Source organism: Myxine glutinosa, chromosome 7 (assembly GCF_964187855.1).
Source record: "Myxine glutinosa chromosome 7, kmMyxGlut1.1, whole genome shotgun sequence".
NCBI classification, from domain to species: domain Eukaryota; kingdom Metazoa; phylum Chordata; class Myxini; order Myxiniformes; family Myxinidae; genus Myxine; species Myxine glutinosa.
The window spans coordinates 164,849,498-164,868,652 of record NC_136267.1 but is presented as its reverse complement, the minus strand read 5'-3'; the positions used below and the strand labels follow the sequence as shown (position 1 = coordinate 164,868,652).

Below are 19,155 nucleotides of genomic sequence, written 5' to 3'. Positions count from 1 at the left end.
AGGAACCACAGTAAAACGTAAATAAGAAGATTTGGTTAGGTGTTAGGTGTAGTTAGTAAGTTTATAACGATTGTGGGTAAGGATGGAGGATGAAACAAGATGGTGGAGCAGCAAATGCTTGAAGTCGCGGCAGGAAGTTGGATAGAACAGTTTCTGGAAGGTGATTCTTCAGACTGGAGAAGCGAGGAACAAAGGAGTTGAGGTGTGCAGTCAGTCTGGATTTTGCAGGTTTAACCAGAAGGGTTGGTTAGGTGTTAGGTGTAGTTAGTAAGAAGGGGGAAGCCTGGTGTTGGGCTAGCGGCTAGGGTGCCAGCTTAGGATCTCCAGGATCCTGGGTTCGAATCCCGGTCGATCGCTGAATTAACGCCAGGGGGGTTGACTCAGCCTGTCATCCTTCCGAGGTCGGCAAATTGAGTACCAGTTCACTGGTAAGTCCCTGTTTGTCGCAAAAGGCGACAAAAAGGGTTGGCGGCAGGAAGGGCATCTGGCCGTAAAACATTGCTTCAAAAAGGGGACCAAAAAACAACAACAACCACGGTGCCCGAAAAAGGCCAACCCCCGCTTTGCGGGGAAAAATGGCCTCTAAAGGTGTTTTTTTTTAACCAGAAGGGGATTAATGGAAGAATGCATGCATCCTGGAGTTACTAAGTTGAATCGGAAGGTTGAGAGAGGAAAGGGGGCTAGACCGAACCAGCGGCGGTAAATAACAGAGGCCACTGACTTGCTTGCAATGTGCGAGAAACATAGCTTATCATTTGGATTCATTGTGAGAGATACCAATAATGTTGAGAACTGTAGATTCCATAGAATCCAGGAGAGCGAGAAGAAGAATGGAGGATGGCCAGTTTGCAGCTAACTTTGGAGTCCATCTTTGCTATCAGGTTGGATCAGGTGAAGTATTGACTGAAGGTAATAACTACAAGTTAAAGAGAGAGACTGAACCTATTTGAGGGGCCAAACATTGAAATAGATTCATTATGGGAATCTTCCTGGAACGACAGGGTGAGAATGTGTGATTTTCCAGGAATGTGGATCGACATTCCAGATTCCATTTATCAGACCAGCATCTAATCAATTTCAGATAATCAGAATGTGACAAAGATCCGAAATAACTGTCAGTGAGAAATCCAGGAATGGATGTGGCCTTGTATGATACAGGCAGAGAGCTCGGCAAGTAAAACAGAATGCCGGACTGTTCAATGCCTGAGATTGTCCAAGGTAGATGGTTTTAGCCTCCGCTTTGAGATTTAGGGCCTCCAACCATTTCTGAGAAGAGGAGCAGCTGCATATCGATAGTTGAATGTCGAGGATGGAATCCAAACTAATAGTCAGTGATGAGGCTGCTTGAAACCAGGAAAGACATCAGCAGCAATGATGGTTTCCATGACTTCGCTTGTAAATAGAAGTGCGCTCACTGGTCTGTAGTTGATGGGATCTTGCTTTTCAGCATTCTTGTCAACAGAAGTGATGTTTGTTGACCTCCAGGCGGTGGGGGATTGGGGGGGGGGGCAGCCAAGGGACAATGAAGGGCTGAAGAGTGCGGATCATTCCATTGCAGTCGTAGGTCTATTTCAGTTTTCGATTGGTGCCACAAATAATAAAATCAATTCTCGCCATAGCCAATCATATTCACATATAAAGCATGGTACCATACTGAAATGTGAAAGATCACGGATGGTTGTAGGGTTTTACATCCACAATACATGGTTGATATTAATTCGTATTAATTGTATTATAAGTAATTATGATCTACTTACTATTTTATCCATTTTTTTGTGGGAGAAAATAAAGGGAGAAAATCTTACATTTTGTCATACTTAATGATTCTGAATGTTTTATGCATTGTTTGAGTTGCGAGCACAGAGTTTGAACATAAAAACTTAATGAACCACACCAACCCAACTAATAAAAAACGAAAACTGAGCCAAGACTTTAGAATAATTCTTGCCTTTACACTGGCTTTAACAGGGCCTTGAGGAGGCGGCAATACGCCTAGGCCTCATGCTTCAGGCATTAGGCTTTTGGCCTCTGGGCAATTGCAATTAGGACCTACCCGAGCTATAAAACCAGGGTTATTTTTATTTTCAGGAGTGATTGAGGCAGTAGCCTGTTGCCTATACACCTCCCAAAGAAAGGACTTGCCATAATTTTCATACACTCAAGAGAACTGTGAATAGCCAGTTCCGTTTTGGAAAACTCGACGTGCAGCATCTAAACTCCAGATGGCCAAGTGTCGGAAATGTCTATGCCAATGGGTTTCCCATAGGTGTCGGCCTATCTTGTTATTCAAAATTTCCTTGGTTGCTTTATACATGTACGATTTAATGCAAGTATTATTGGATAGCTCCAATGGTTGGGCTCCTTTATTATAATTTGGTGAAATAAATGTTCAAGACCAGAGTTCCCTAATAGTCTTTGGGTCAGTCGGAGGGACATGGTACGACAGTCAGAGATAACTATATTTTCCGTGTATTCACAATAGGGGTAAATGAAGGCTCATTTATGCTATATCACAAGTATTTTTTGTTTTGTAAAAGATAAAAGTGCACGGCGAGGTTAAATAATACATGAAAACATAATGGTACTTACAACGTGTCCAAGCTCGCCTCTGCGGCCACGAGAGCCTGAGGGTCCAACGGGTCCAGACTGCCCACTGTTGCCATCTTTTCCACGGCTACCTGCCTGGCCTAAGCCTCCCTGCAGAGAAAGGCAATGAAGTTAAAGTTTAAAAATTTTTTTTAGCAACTTTGTTACTATTTTTAAAAGAATAAAACTGTTCCTCTTTTCACTGGTATTGCTAATACCCACTTGTCTTTTATTCACAATATCGTCTTATGAATACAAAATTCACAATACAATGTCAACATCACGTCTTGTTTGTGTTCATACCAAGGACACCCCATTACTGTCATTTTCTTTTATAGGATTTGTGGCAAAATACGATGCTTGTGTATATGTTTAATTTGATCAACTCATTTTATTCACTTGCACCATCACCCTCCTGTGCCCATTTCACTTGATTCTATGTTGGTGTATGCATTGTGCTGGAGTAGAAATGTGGTGTAAATGTGACCATGCAAGATGCATTTGGCGGAATGCCCTTTTTCTAGGAAATATTTTTCTTACAATAATTGAATACACACGAGTGCATGCTTATTTTAGGACAAACAATGACATAACATACCCTTGAGCCTGCATGTCCAGCGATACCTCCTCCACCAGTTTCACCATGAGGTCCCTAAAAAAAATAAAAAGAACCACATAAAGGGAGACAACATGAAACGTGGGGACATCATGTATAACATCACAGAAGCTCGAAATCATTATACGCTTCGGGACCTCTGCGGAGAGCTACAAGTTCAGGCATGTATTAATGGTTTTGAACTTCCATATGATTACATTTCGAAGCTAATATGAATAAGTCTGGTTTGATATTTGCCTGAAAATACGATCTCATTTAGTTTGCATTGCAAACCATGCACATGTACAAAACAGCAGGTTGTTTCCACAATAGGATGGTTGATTCCCTGTTTGCCCAGATGAACATTTGGAGTATGAACTGCTTAACTGCAAAACCAGCTGCAATTTATCCATCCGTAAGATTTTCCATTTTTCCAGCAATTAGTTACTCGTGCAGTTTTATTATCAGCCAAAGGCTTATTATGGAGAATATTATGGCCAATTCCACATGTGAATATGCAATAGCGTTATAGCAATGCGCGCGTGATAAGGAAAAGGTGAAGTTATTTTACACAAGTAAATTGAAAATACAATGTAATACATGTCTCTGAGAAGGATAGTGTGAGTCGGCTTCGGTGGACAAGATAAACAAGCGAGTTTTTTTTTTTTGTTTACAAGATCGAGGCTCGTGAAAGAGCTAACATTAATCACACAAAAAGTCAAACCGACACATAAAACACAAAATAAGGGGAGCGGTAGACAAGTTGGGGAGAGAGGGGGAAGGACACAAACACAACATTTGAGAGCAGGGACATCGAGAGAAATGTGGGAGAGGGAGGGCTTGGGGGGGGGGGGTGAGAGAGGTATAAAACATATGGACACTGCAAGGACTTCCAGGAAAGAAGTTGGAATTTCAAACAAGTTGATCTGGGGTGAATTAGCGGGGGTGGAAAAGATGAAGGTTTTGGATGGGGGAAGATAAGAGATGGCGGTGAACAGCTGTTTTAAAGACCTGGAGGGAGGAGTGGGATTGAAGGGAGTGGGGGAGTTTGTTCCAGAGGTGGGAGAAAAGGGGAATGAAAGAGTGAAGGTGAGCAGAGAGCCTAGATTTTGCCAGTTTAACCATAAGAGGGTTGCTGGCAGATCTTGTGCGACCTGCGAGTTTATCAGCTAAAGGTCGATACGAGTATATTTACCGAGAGGTCATGTTTCCTATGCCAGTAAATGTAATCTTATGAACTTTTAAGTTGATAAAATGAGTTGCAAAAATGTTTGCAAATTCAGTTGTAACACATTAATCAATATTTTTGACATGGAAAAGGGAAAGCCCAATGGTCTGTTCAACTCAATCAATATGACTGAAGTATATCAATGCTATAAGGAAGTCAAGTCCCCCAAAAAACGAACTATATTGTACTTTTTAGCAAATTCCATATATATGATTTTTCGATGATAAAATGAGCAACTGAACAACCAGAACAGTTCATTCCATGTTTCTTCAAATTCATAATGCATGTACGAGCATTGGACGCTCCAGGATTATAGTTCACAGTCATTAAAAATTTTAAAAAAAGATGTCCCTTGAACTCATCTCTGTTTTCCTGGGATTAAATAAAACGAAAGGGTTAAGTATAATCTAGAAAATTGTGACTGATGGGCTCTTCTTTTACATAACTTGCATGGTTCTGCATTATAATTGAAGTACTTTGTAGATGAGGCCTGTTCGGCTGTGCAGACATGGCCCGCTTCATTCCTGCAAAGCTAGATGCTACCTGTTTCATAATAATCAGTCAAGCTGTTGTACCTATTCCTTTTAACATTTCTCTCTCCATCAAACATCACTCAACCATCTAAATTAATACTCAAAAAGTTTCTCCTTCTCCGTCCTCACTTTTCTTATTTGCTTTGTGAATGCTCGTTCATGCGTAGCTCACTTCCTTCCGTGCTTGCTTTCTGCTCTTTACTCTCCCACTCTGCAAAATTCTTTGTTTAAACATTTTCAGTGTATTTTGTGTTCATCGTGGTGGTCGAAGACCATGACACCTCTTTTTTTTTTAAATTTTAATTTTTTGGTATACAGAATCGAGGCTCGTTCTTTCCTTTCTATACATCTGCTGCATTAATTAATTACGCACGTTCCATGTGGCCTAGTTCCTTACTCTTTACCTCCATCTCCAGTCACCTTCCTCTCGTGAATTCCTCCTCATTTGCCTCCTAAATAAACGTTTGTTTTAATTTTATTTTTAAAACAACTTTTCACTCCTTTCTCTCAACACCAAGTCCCTTAATCACTCTTTCATTCTTCATGAATGCTTGTCTGTATAATAAAAAAATGTTCTGTCTTTTTCTGATGTTCCCCTTCTGTGCCCACCTCTCCATCAGGCTCTTCCATTCTCTTGCATCATTTTCCCCATTTTCCTTCACCATTCCCTGTTTGCTCCCAAACCCAAATCTTCTGCATCATTGAACAAATACAGCACTATTTTATTCCTGACCTTTAACCCTCTGATCTTTCCATCATGGATGCCAAATTTATGAAAGTGTACTGGAACTTGGACTACAAAAGTGCAGCCCAGGCTGTACATTGATCTGGACCAGGTTATATTTCCCAATACAATATATCTCTCAAGCCTTCTTACTTTCCAATTTATCCACTGATGATGTTCATTAATTTTCAAACTTCAACCTCAACAACTCGGTTGAGGGAAGTGGAGACGTCAATGATGCATATCAAGATCCTAAATTTCTGCTACAATGCTACTTCCTAAAATCATTTTTATTGATGATGACACGCTGTGCAGAACAGATGCCAAACTTCTGAGATGCAGGATCAACCCTCCAATTTATATCTTCGGTCAACATCCATAAGCGGTGCAATACTTGCAGATCCTAGACATCACTATTTGTCATAACCTATATCGAGTTGACCATAACTCCAAAACATCTAAGGCTGGCCAACACCTTGGTAGTCTCTGCCGAGTAAAGTCCGTTCTGAGTCACGCATTGCTCAGCATGGCACGCAAGACAATCATCCAACGTTCTATGAAATATGGCTCCCTACTATGTGCTGGTGCCACTACTTCCAAACTTGATCCTTGTGAGATAGTCAGGTCCAAGGTTTTCAGGTTATACACAGGGTCTGCTATTCAATCACTTACAGTCAGGTTGGTGGGATCTCTTTCCCATTGCTTCAGTTCTGGCCTCATTCTGTCTGCCCTCTCATCCATCTACCCCCAGCTCTCTCAGGTTGCAAAAGGTTCGTCCAGAATCCCTTGACTGTTTATCCTTCCCAATCATGTAATAATGTTTACCTCCATTCTATCATTCCTATATTTAGCCTGGTGTTGGCTTAGCAGTTAGGGTGCCGGCTTGGGATCCTACGATCCTGGGTTCAAATCCCGGTCAATCGCTGAATTAACGCCAGGGGGGTTGACTCATCCTGCCATCCTTCCGAGGTTGGCAAATTGAGTACCAGTTCACTGGTAATTCCCTGTGTGTCGCAAGAGGTGACTAACAGGGTTGGCGGCAGGAACAACATCCGGCCATAAAACATTGCTTCAAAAAAGGGGACCATGGTGCCAGAAAATGGCCAACCCCTGCTCTGCGGGGAAAAATGGCCTCTAAAGGTGGTTCTAGCATTCCTATATTTGCTCTTCTGTGGAACTGGCTCTGTTTGTTATCTTACTGTTATCTCATGCCTCTCTTTACACTTCTGGCCTTACTTTATCCATCTTCTCCCCATCCTCACCCCACCACCACCCCCACGCACACTCTTGAAAAAAAAAAAAACCCATACCTGATTTGCATTCCTCAAAGCTGGATGCTCATCTCCATTTCTCCACCCTGTACCTTTTCATGTGTGGGACCACCTTCCTATTCCTGTTCCCTCATGCTTTTCCCTCTAATCATTCAAGCTCAGGGTCCATCGTCACCCCATACTCTTTCTCATACCCACACTGCTATTTTCGATACAACGGACTCCCACCAACCCCTCCTTGATTTTCAATGTTGGCTCTTCCCATCATTGTCGAGCAAAATTCACAAATTGTTGGATTATTCATAACCTACAAAAAGGGGATGCAAGCTGTGTTTACACTGTCACAAGACAAGTCAGTTTACTTTTCTTATTCGAATTCTGTCTCTCCCATTCCTGTCACTCAACCTACCCCTGTGATGTATCAATGTGTTTTTGTCTGCCTGTTTCCCCTTTAACCTCCGTCAGCCTGTAAACCTGTATCCCTCTGTCATTTGGCACTTCCATGACTTCTTTTGTATAGAAAACATGCAGCATTGAAATAATAAACAGTCTGGCAATTTAAAAGGTAATTTTTAAAATCATTTTTCTGCTTCTACTGGTTTGTTGCATTTGTTTATGGTTTATGCTATTAAATACCGGGACACCAGGAAGACCCCGCAGGCCTGACCATCCTCGGTGGCCCTTGATTCCTCGGCCTCCAAACTCGCCTGTTTCACCCACTGACCCAGATGATCCTGATGGTCCCTGCAAACACGAACAGCATGTAAAATATGGCCATTTGTTTTCATGACTTTGTTTTTAGTACCTTCCCAGACGTAGCAGATATATTTGGTCTCTACAACACTGCTAGTGTACAAGCGAAAATAGGACATGGATAATGGTCAAATGGAAGAAAAATCAAATCCTCTAAAACTTATTAGAAATTAAATTGTTGTTTTATTTGTGGTAACAGTCATTGTCACAGGTTCTGAACATGCGCAAAATTTGCTGTTTCTTGTATGATAAGATTATGCATAATTTAATAAATACCAATTGAGATTGGAAAAATATTCTACATGAGTATGCATGCTAAATAATAACAATAATAACTATAACGGCACTCGGTAGAGCACATACCTCCGCCAGGCGAACAGTTTACGTTTTGTATCCATTGATAGGTCGGATCTGGATCCAGATGTGAACCAAAATCTAATCGGCTTGTTATTGTCACCTAACCAACTCATCCACCTAGTTTTGTCATAACTCGTCCACAACTTTTTGAGATATTTATCCTTTTTGGCCCCCTCTCTCAATAGTGAAGAATCATGTAAAAAAAATTCGTGTCCGGATCCGGATTCAGATCTTCACCAAAATCGAAACAATTCATCATTGGCACACACCCAACCGGTCCACCAAGTTTGTCCAAATCTGTCAATAGCTTTTTGAGTTAGAACTGCTTGGATAACACAAACCTAATGCTTGGATCGATAAAGGATTTTTTTCTTCTCAACTGAATGTATAATATTTTTGGGTCTGACAATTAATAGGTTGGCAACCTGGTGTTGGCTTAGCGGTTAGGGTGCTGGCTTGGGATCCGAGGATCCTGGGTTTGATGATGATATACATATATATATATATATATATATATATATATATATATATATATATATATATATATATATATATATATATATATATATATACAGTGGAACCTTGACTTACGAGTGCCCCAACTTACGAGTTTTTCGAGATACGAGCCGTCGCTCGGGCGGTTTATTGCTTTGAGATGCGAGCCGAGATCTGAGTTACGAGCTTTCGCCACCCTCCACCAGGTGGGTTCCGGTCACGTGGTTATCTTGCCGTGCAAGTATCTCTGCCGTATATCGCTGCATTTTTGTTTTCGCATGTTGGTTATTTTGAGTTTACGCCAGCCGCCACCAGGTGGGTTCCGGTCACGTGGTTATCTTGCCGTGCAAGTACAGTATCTCTGCCATATATCGCTGCATTTTTGTTTTCGCATGTTGGTTATTTTGAGTTTACGCCAGCCGCCACCAGGTGGGTTCCGGTCACGTGGTTATCTTGCCGTGCAAGTACAGTATCTCTGCCGTATATCACTGCATTTTTGTTTTCGCATGTTGGTTATTTTGGAAAATTTCTTAGTTTTAACCATGGGTCCTAAGTAATTGAGTGCCAAGGGCAGTACTGAGAAGAAGAAGAGGATGATGTGCTTGGATATAAAACACGCAATCGTCGAAAAACATGAGCAAGGTGTGCGTGTTGTCGACTTGGTGAGGCAGATGTGAAGACAGCTGAAGATTTTATTATAACTTTTGCCGAACTGATAGAAGCCGAACGATACATCCCCCAGCAAATCTTCAACTGTGACGAGACAGGGCTCTTCTGGAAAAAGATGCCAAGGAGGACGTATATAACGGCAGAGGAGAAGAGCATGCCAGGCCACAACTTGTTCAGAGTGCCGGCGATAGCTCGCCTTCTCTTTGTGGAAGACACGGTGAGATCCTTAACATCCAACAACTAATGGGACGCAAACGGGGCGCCCAGTTTAGCGGTACACACATTGATGAATCACCCTGCCTGTGAAACACCGACATGACAGGTTATAGCTGGGTCGGGATTCAAACCCAGGCTGGACAGTTTAGAGTCAAGTGTGCGTACCTCCAGTCCAGGCCATCCTGCCAACTTGTATGCTGCATACAGGTGAAATATAAAGCGCGAGATATTTTTATATATACTGCATATTTAAAAAAAAATTGGTGTGGTTTTTGGCGGGCTGGAACGGATTAATAGCATTTCAATGCATTTTAATGGGGAAATTTGATTTGAGAAACGAGCAATTTGAGTTACGAGCTCGGTCACAGAACGAATTAAACTCGTAAGTCAAGGTTCCACTGTATATATATATATATATATATATATATATATATATATATATATATATATATATATATATATATATATATATATATATATATATATATATATATATATATATATATATCGATTAATTAAGTACGCATTTATTTTCTTTCGACATCTGGGCAATATCTCAGGCACCTTTTGAGTTAGGAACAGCCTGATGTTGGCTTAGCGGTTAGGGTGCCAACTTGGGATCCTGGGTTCAAATCCCGGTCGATTGCTGTATTAACGCCAGGGGGGTTAACTCAGCCTGTCATCCTTCCGAGGTTGGCAAATTGAGTACCAGCTCACTGGTAATTGCCTGTGTGGCGCAAGAGGCGACTAACAGGGTTGGCGACAGGAAGGGCATCCGGCCATAAAACATTGCTTCAAAAAAGAGGGACCACGGTGCCCGAAAAAGGCCAACCCCTGCTCTGCGGGGAAAAATGGCCTCTAAAGATGGTCACAAAGGTGGTCACAAGTAATACGTTAGTATTCTGATGGCTAAGCAGATTAACTCGTTTTTTGACTTCGCTGTCGTTCTTTGGATTCAGTGAAATCTTAATGGACGTGAGAGGGGGACAGATTTCACCAATATTAATTATCTCTCTCTTTGAAGAAGCCATCATCCAATGGGTGAGTTACGAGGGGAATGGGAGAAAGAATTGAGTAGAAATTGGAAAATATTGATTGTTGATTCAATTTTTCAAGAAAAAGACAAAGTTCACACACACTGCCTCATCTTGAGAAATCTACTATTAAACCGTCTTTCATAAGGGAAGGAAAAAACATGCTTCAATTGAGCGCAGTCTAGTCTGAACCCCATTCTGGTCAACATTCTTTGCTCAGAACACATGGGAACAAACATAAGAGTTTAATCTTGATATATGAAGATCTTTTTAAAATAATATGAAGTTCATAAATAAGACATATAAGTGAGAGCATTTTACTATCTTTTTACCACTAGAAAATGCATGTGCTCACTTGCTGAGTTTTATTAGAAACAATGGAAGAATTTATTTCTCATTTATTTCTAATTGAAGGTAGATATTTATTTTATTTCAGTTAGTTAGATATGGCAGATATTTCTTGGTTTTCCTAATTCTTCGACACTTTGGTCCTCTCAAATGCCATCAGAGTTGCAGTCGCAGATGTGCAACTCACAATTACAATAATGGGTCTTTTGCATCATTAATTAATTAATTAAAATTTATGTCACAACTCCATAAAACCTTGAGATTACACCCTCAACAAACAAACTTTCGACAGAGTAAAACAACATTTGGCTGATAATACAGTACCAGTGTCGTATCGACATGTAATATTCCTCATATATAAATCTGTAACTTAATCAATCACATTAACTTCATTATATCCCATATTATCTACTTGTAGGGTAAATATGTCAATGTTACCACTGTGAAGACCAACAATTTACATCCAGATGATTGAAGACAGGACATTCAGTCATGTTTTGTCCAAGTGATGGCAGTAATGCTGGTTTGACCACCATGGATATATGATGCAAATCTTCAAATAGGCTATAATAAAATGAAACAGTGTTAAATTTATAAAACAAAGTATGATGTTGAAACGGTAAAACAAACAAAGTTTAAAAACTTACAATGGGCCCAACTGGTCCTCTGCGTCCTGAAGTTCCAGATTCCCCTTGAGAGCCCTGAGAGACACAACATTAACATTGATGAGAAATATCAGCACTTATGCTCATGATTCTGACCTTTAGACATTGAAAATCAAAATCCATTGAAATATTTTGCCCAACTAACGATTGTTTTTAATTATTTAGACTTTAGTTGGACACACATTGCCTGGCAAAAATAATTACATCTCACCAAAATGTTCATCGATGATTAAGTCATGAGTCATTTCTTAAGAGTAAATAATGTCATCACAATGCTTAAAATTCTGAGAGCAATGCCATAATTCGTCCTCTCAAATAATAAGGTTACAAACCATTCAACTACCACTACCTATTCAATTATGATTTTGCTTCCTCCGTTTTTTGTTCACCTGTATCATATAATATTTATAAATATATATCGTGTATATTCTCCCCAACATAGTTTAAAGTTTGTAGTGTGTGTACTGTATTTGTATGTATGTACATATGTATATACTGGATATGTATTAATGTATATACTGTATATGAATATATTGTTACAGATACGACTTTGATGGTATGGTGGGCCGAGCGGGATGGCCGCCGTATCCGTACAAGTTACCCCGATTGCACCCGGGGTTGACTAATCGCGCTATGCTAGACCAATGAAGGAAAAAGAAGACACCCGGCTGGGTTATAATGACACAATACGACACCAACGTTTCGATTCTCAAGTATATTCGTACGGAAAAAGGTTAGATTACAGGGGCTAGAGGTATATTACAGGAAGACAGGCACTTAGACACACTCTTATATTAACCCCGGACAGACGACAGACACACGGGACAAAATGCTGACTCACACGGGGGTTGATGAAAAGGAAAGGCAGGTCGCGATGGCTCAAGGTGCACTCTTGGCTCAAGGCAGAATCGACCCGGTCCGGTCCAGAGATGCGGGAGGTTTCACAGCGCTCGGAGGGGACGTTCTTTCACAGGCGGGCCTTTCTCTCTCAGCGCTCGCAGGTCCTTCTTTCTCCAGCTCGGGGCGCATCTCTCGTCACGTCCGGCGCGGGGCCGCGTATATATCCGGCGGGGAGTGACACGCCCTCGGCTCGTTAGCGCCGCCCCAGATGGCATCGGCCCATGGCTTCTCATTGGGTGCGGGGGTTACCGGCTCCGCCCTTGACGAGGGGCCGACAGGGAGCCCCTTCGTGGTAACCCCGTGGAGCGCGTGGTCAATGGTGGCTAACCGAGCCGGAAGGAGGACGCCCACTCCCCATGCCGTCACCGCGCCGCCCCCCTCTTTTGTTGTTGTTGTTGTAGTTGGCGCTTCCTCATGGGGAAGAGATGCGGAGAGGTATGGGGAGGTCCTAAACTTCCTAACAGGTGCCATATAATCACATTCTGGTGCAACGAAGAGTCATAATTAATGGAAACAAGTCCTTAACTGACATAGATTAAGAATAACTAGCAAGATGTCCTATAATTGTCTACGTGTGGTGCGGGGGACCTGGGCACGACATTTAATGGGGGGATGAAGGGGAAGATCGGCTCTAATGGGTGTTGTTTACAGACAATGGGACTAGGGAATGGGGTAAGGGAGAGTTGGGGAGTATCGGAGAAAATAGGGGAATATTTACAAGCGGATATGGAGGCCAAATTCCATATTCGCAACATTGCACCCTTCTCTACCCTCGGGGCGTCCCGACCCGATAAATTTTTACCTACTTTAGTGTGGCACGCAATGTAGTTCCCTCTACTATTAACTCTACCCTGAGTGCGACAGTTTTACAGATATTCACAAATGAGTAAATATGTCCCCCTGCGACGTTGCACCCTTCTCCTCACAGAAACACACCCACAGGATAACCGAATCCGGAAAGAATTCTCAAACTAAACATACAGCCGGTAGGGAGCATTATTTACAAGACTACGCTGCTATTTACACTACGATCCAGGACCTGTTTTTGGAGGAACACATGCAGATGTTATGCATAGAGAGAGCGCGCTTGCCAACATCGATACACCAACCCACGAGTGCTCTGTGGCCGACGGCCTTTAATAACGTGCAGAGCACCCTTTCCGAGCATCAACAGCACCACCCCACCACCAATCGGTGCAGTCACCATTGTTCATTGGAATAAAAATAACTTCAACAACCCCTAACCCTGCAGGTGTCTCTTGCTCTTCTTGTGGTGCACTTGGTGGTGTTAACTATTAGTGGTTCACCTGTATGGCATAGGTGCCACTTTGATCCATAGGTCCATCCCCGGGTGGTGCTTGGCCGCAAACGAACTGCGGTCCATTGTGGGTGGCCACAAACATTGCGGTCCATATGGTGTACCGATCCAGGCAGCGAACAGCGAAAGTGCAGGCCCACAACTGCGCAGCCAGCACCTCTCTCTCCTCTCTCTCTACCCCAAAGCCAGATCCTCGGAGGTGGGAGACAAAAGAAGCAGACAAGTGAGTAAGGTGGTAAGGGCGCAAAAGTGCACGCAATGTAAGGTAATGCACACTGGGGGCACATGGGAACCAGGTGAGACAGGTACGTTCCTATCGTACGCCCCCCCCCCACCAGGTAACCTACATGGCCCCTCCCTTACCCCTTACTGCATCCACACAACACAACACTACTCATAAACATCTACTTTACAAATCAGCAAACATCCCTACTGTCTTCCCCGTTCCTCCCATATACCAAATTCGTCTTCTCTCCCTCCTAACCAATCAAATTTGCCATTTTCAACTCTCATCAAAATTTGCCATCTCCAACTGAACATCAAAATTTGCCATCACCAATTCATCATCAGTCCCTCCTAGGGAGGGAGAGATGGAATCACCCCAATGTCTCATCCACGTCGTGATGCGTCTCACAAATCCTCACAGCAATCTCATTTCCTGCAACAAACAAAGAAAACACAGGTGTGGAGTCATCATCATCACCACAGGTAAGTGGCTGCGTATGGTGCGACAGGTTCATCAATCCTAACTATCTCCTAAATGACTTTAACAACTTTACACTACCCGGGGGCTTTCTCCGGCCAAACCATTGGCCCTCTTACACTATGGGTTCTAAAAACCAATTCCCATTGGCCAAACTGTGGTGCTCTTCGATTTGGGGTCTCACTCCCCCGATTCATCTCCCGGTGCCCTCGCACAATTTCTGGGCTGCGGCGTGTACCTCTCCCAGTGGGTCTACCCACCTGCACACCTCCACCACTGCAGTTGCCTCCGAGCTTACCTGCTCCTCACCCTAACCTAACTACCTGGGGAAGGCCCTCTGGCTCTCTCCCCACTCCGTGCCCTCTCTGGCACTGGGCTGCCCGATCCACACCCGGGACCCTCAGGCACCCACTCACAACTACCGGCTCCCAGAGCCCACCTGCGGCCTCACCTGGCCGACATCCTCACAGTGGTGGAGTGCCCAACCAACTACACACACTAACAGGCTACACGCCCAGCCATTTCCACAACACTAATGCACCCATTCACAACACCATTCTGCAACCGCACCACAAATGCCAATATCCAACCACAATTTACCTGCACCCTCTACCTAACACTTACACTACCCGCCCCGGGTGCTCGTGAAAGGGGTCCACTCTTCCCCCATCCACACCTTCGCACCATGCACACCACTCCGTACCACTCACTCCAACTCTCTCCACACACCTGTACCTGCACACCTGTGCTCTCACACCTGGTGCCACCTGCACCCTTCTCTCCCCAAGCGCATTCGCGCTGATCCACACACTCACTACTCATACACTGCTCCACACACCTGTCCAGTTGCACCCCTGTGCAATCACACCTGTTCAATTCTCACAAACACGGCATCATCTCAGCTAACTACTCCCTTCTGAAACTTGCGCTTCCCAGTCGTCCCTTTAAACTATTGCGCTCCCTCGTCATTATAATCCACACTAATCTACCTGCGTCCCCACTACAGGTATCAGTCACTAACTAATCTTAACGTTACCTAATGTCATCTTCGCTAGATCCCTACACACCATATCCTAACCCACCCGGGCTAGTTTTCACTGCCATACACCCCATAAACTATTGCTCCTTTGCCCCACTCACATGGGAAAGGTGGCAGGGATGCCACCCTCTCCCACCGGGCCTATCGCTCCTCAATCCCCCAGTCCTCTGGCACTAATAAGCCCCCCTTATTCAGAGGTACTGGGTCCCGCCTCGGCATCTAAAGCCGAGGCGATCCACGGGGGCGCCTGCTCGCCGGTGTAAGGTCTTATCCGGTCGGCGTGGACGATCCGAGGGAGGGCTCGTGGCCCCATTTTGATCTTAAAGACCACGTCACAGATTTGCGACAGGACGACTCCTGGGCCTTGCCAGGGGGAGGTGAGTTTTGGGCACCTTCCCTTCCGCCTCCGGGGATTAAAGAACCAAATCTTCATCCCCGGAGCGTATTGACTCCCCTGGCTCCGGTCGTCGTACCTGCGCTTCATCTTTTCCCCCGCCAGATGGAGTTGGCGGCGGGCGAAGGCATGGACTAGCTCCATGCCTTCCTCTAGGTGACGTGCGTACCCCTCCCTCGGCGGGTTAACCACTGTGTCTGGCACGGGACCGCATAGCAAGTCGGCGGGAGCCCGTAACTCCCGCCCATACATAAGCAACGCTGGACTGCATGCGGTGGCCCCGTGCTGGCTGGTTCGGTAGGCCATGAGCAAGTAAGGGAGATGTTCGTCCCAGTCATCCTGACGGGTGGTGGTGAACAGTGCCAGTTGTTGGATTAAAGTTCGGTTGAATCTTTCCACCATCCCGTCAGATTGAGGTCTTAAAGGCGTTGTCCTGGTTTTTCGAATTGACAGGAGACTGCACACATCTTTTAGTAATTTGCTCTCAAAATTTCGTCCCTGGTCGGTGTGCAACTCCTGTGGAATCCCATGCCGGCACACAAATCCTTCCACGAAGGCCTGCGCTACCACCCCTGCTTCTTGGTTGGGGAGGGCGTAGGCCTCCGGCCACTTGGTGAAGTAGTCCATCACAACGAGGATATACTTATTACCTTGGCGGGTGCGGGGCAGCGGTCCTAGAATATCCATAGCCACCCGCTCAAGGGGGGCCCCCACCTGATGTAATTGAAGGGGGGCCCTCATCCTCCGTGCTGGTCCCTTTTTGGCAGAACAGGCGTCGCATCTCCGACACCAGTCCTGTATGTCGCGCCCCATATTCACCCAATAGAACCTCCGGCGGACCCGAGATATTGTCTTTGTCCTGCCCAAATGGCCGCCGGAGCGGGTACCATGCACCTGTTGCAATATGACGTTCTTGAATTTGTCAGGGACTATCACCAGCCAGGAAGTTCGATCAGAGGGAACCTCCACCCACTTGCGATACAAGATGTTGCCTTTCAATTCCAGGGTCTGCCACTGAGCCCAATATGCCTTTGTCTGCGCCCCGAGGGGGGTGACCTCTTCCCCCCTTGGTCTTTGCCCCAATTTGACCCATTGGAACACCGGCCCCAGAACAGGATCCTCCTGCTGGGCCGTGCTCCAAGCCAACTCTCCAAATTCCTCGTCCGCGGTTAGTGGCAAAATTGGCCCTCTCACCCGGGTTGCCCGGACGACGAGAATCGGGGCGGAATCGCCCAATTGCTCCCTCTCCTCGTGTCTCGCACAAAATTTACAGTTTTCCCCCAGACAAGGACGCCGAGAGAGTGCGTCCGCATTACCATGGGCCTTCCCGGCCCTATGGGCCACATCAAAATCGTACTGCTGCAACTTTTCCAACCACCTTGCAATTTGGCCCTCCGGTTCCTTGAACCGAAGGAGCCATTGCAAGGAGGAATGGTCAGTTCTAACCAAAAATTTCCGCCCGTACAAGTACGGGTGGAAATGGTTCATGGCAGCCAGCATAGCCAATAACTCTTTGCGAGTGACGCAATAATTTCTCTCGGGCCTACTTAAGGCCCGACTATAATAACCAATCACTCTCTCCACGCCCTCCTGTGTCTGAGACAAAACTGCGCCCAATCCTTCCTGGCTCGCATCCGTGTCCAGGGTAAATGTCCCGTCACTAGTGGGGTAAGCTAGAAGGGGTGCGGATGTTAGACACCCCTTCAATTTTTGGAAGGCCTCGTGGCACTCCCGTGTCCAATTAAATCGCGTCCCCTTCTCCGTAAGCCGGTGGAGGGGACGGGCCAACTCCGCAAATTTCGCCACAAAGCGCCGGTAGTAGGAGCAGAGTCCCAAAAATCCCCGCACCTCTTTGATGGTACGTGGTGCGGGCCACTCCTCTACCGCTTTAATTTTGTCTGGGTCTGTTTTTACCCCCTCGCGGCCAATCACGTGACCTAGATAGGCCACCTCTCTTGCAAACAAAGTGCACTTACTCGGGTTCAGCTTCAACCCTGCCTGTCTGAGGCACCCGAACACCTGGTCCAAATTAGCTAGTGCCTGGGGGAACGTTTGGGCATGTACCAGGACGTCATCCAGGTACACCAGGCATGACTGCCATGGCATGCCGCCTAGTACATGCTCCATCAATCTCTCAAAGGTGGCGGGGGCGTTACACAAACCAAACGGCATCACAGTAAACTGATACAGTCCCTTACCTGTGGAAAATGCCGTTTTCTCCTTCCCTGCCCTATCCATCTCCACCTGCCAATACCCACTCTTGAGGTCCAAAGTTGTGAACCAATTTGAGCCCGCAACGCCATCGAGGGTGTCATCAATCCTTGGCAGGGGATATGAGTCCTTGAGTGTCACGTTGTTTAGCTGGCGATAGTCCACGCAGAACCGCGTGGTCCCATCCTTCTTTTTGACCAGCACAACAGGTGACATCCAAGGACTTCCCGAGGGCTCGATCACACCTGCGTCGAGCATTTTTGCAACCTGCTCGTCAGCTTCCGCCCTCTTGCTCCAAGGGAGCCGTCGGGCGGCCTGACGAATAGGCCGGGCCTCACCGGTGTGGATCTGATGTTTCACCAGGCCCGTACGTCCAATATCCTCGGTGGACAGGGAGAAGAGGTCCAAATGGGACCCAACCAGTTTGTGTAAGGCCTCCCTCTGGGTACCTCCCAACTCTACGCTACTACGATTTACCATCTCGCAAATGGGATCGGGCCAATTCCTACTTGTTATTGAAGGCTCCCCCCGGGGTCGGCTCGGCTGGACGTTCTCGCCCCTCACTGTCGCGACTTCCTCAACTGGGGTGCAGCCAGCTACCCTCGTGCCCCTTACTATAGTGCGTGGTTCTGTACTCACATTTACTACTCGGACGGCCACTACCGGTCCGTCCGTTTTTACAAGGGTGCGGCCCACGATTAAACCCGGTATGGACTGCGCTGCCACCGGTTCGACCAGGCCGCAGGACTCCTGCCATGTTGGGCGAGCTGCCCACCGGGCCGGCACTATCGCCTCGGCCCTGGGGGGGATGGTCACGGCCTCGGAAGCCTCCAGCTCCGCTCTCTCGGCCGTGCTCACTCCCCCTAACGGCAGCTCTTCTACTCCCACCTGCAGGATCCCCCGGCACAAGTCGATTTTACAACCGCTGGCAGTCAACAGGTCCAACCCTATTAAACATGGGTCGCACACCTCCGCCACCCAAACATCTATCTCCCTCCTTACCGACCCTAACTTGAGGGTCACAGAACCACGCCCTATGATCGGGGCCGTTACCCCGGTAGCAAGCTGCAAACTATAATTTTGCAGGCGCTGGATCTTATCCCAGCCACCTGCGCT

At 45.7% G+C, this 19,155-nt stretch overlaps 1 protein-coding gene across 1 annotated transcript in view; it reads right to left on the bottom strand.

The window, feature by feature from the left end:
• Positions 1–19,155, bottom strand: part of LOC137431809 (uncharacterized) — a 228,562-nt gene that overhangs the window by 9,948 nt on the left and 199,459 nt on the right. Inside the window, exons 46-49 of the mRNA XM_068123527.2 lie at positions 11,457–11,510; positions 7,574–7,681; positions 3,185–3,238; positions 2,590–2,697 (exon numbers count right to left, since the gene is read on the bottom strand). Of these exons, the coding sequence (XP_067979628.2) occupies positions 2,590–2,697; positions 3,185–3,238; positions 7,574–7,681; positions 11,457–11,510 (324 nt within the window). The remainder of the gene's footprint in view (positions 1–2,589; positions 2,698–3,184; positions 3,239–7,573; positions 7,682–11,456; positions 11,511–19,155) is intronic.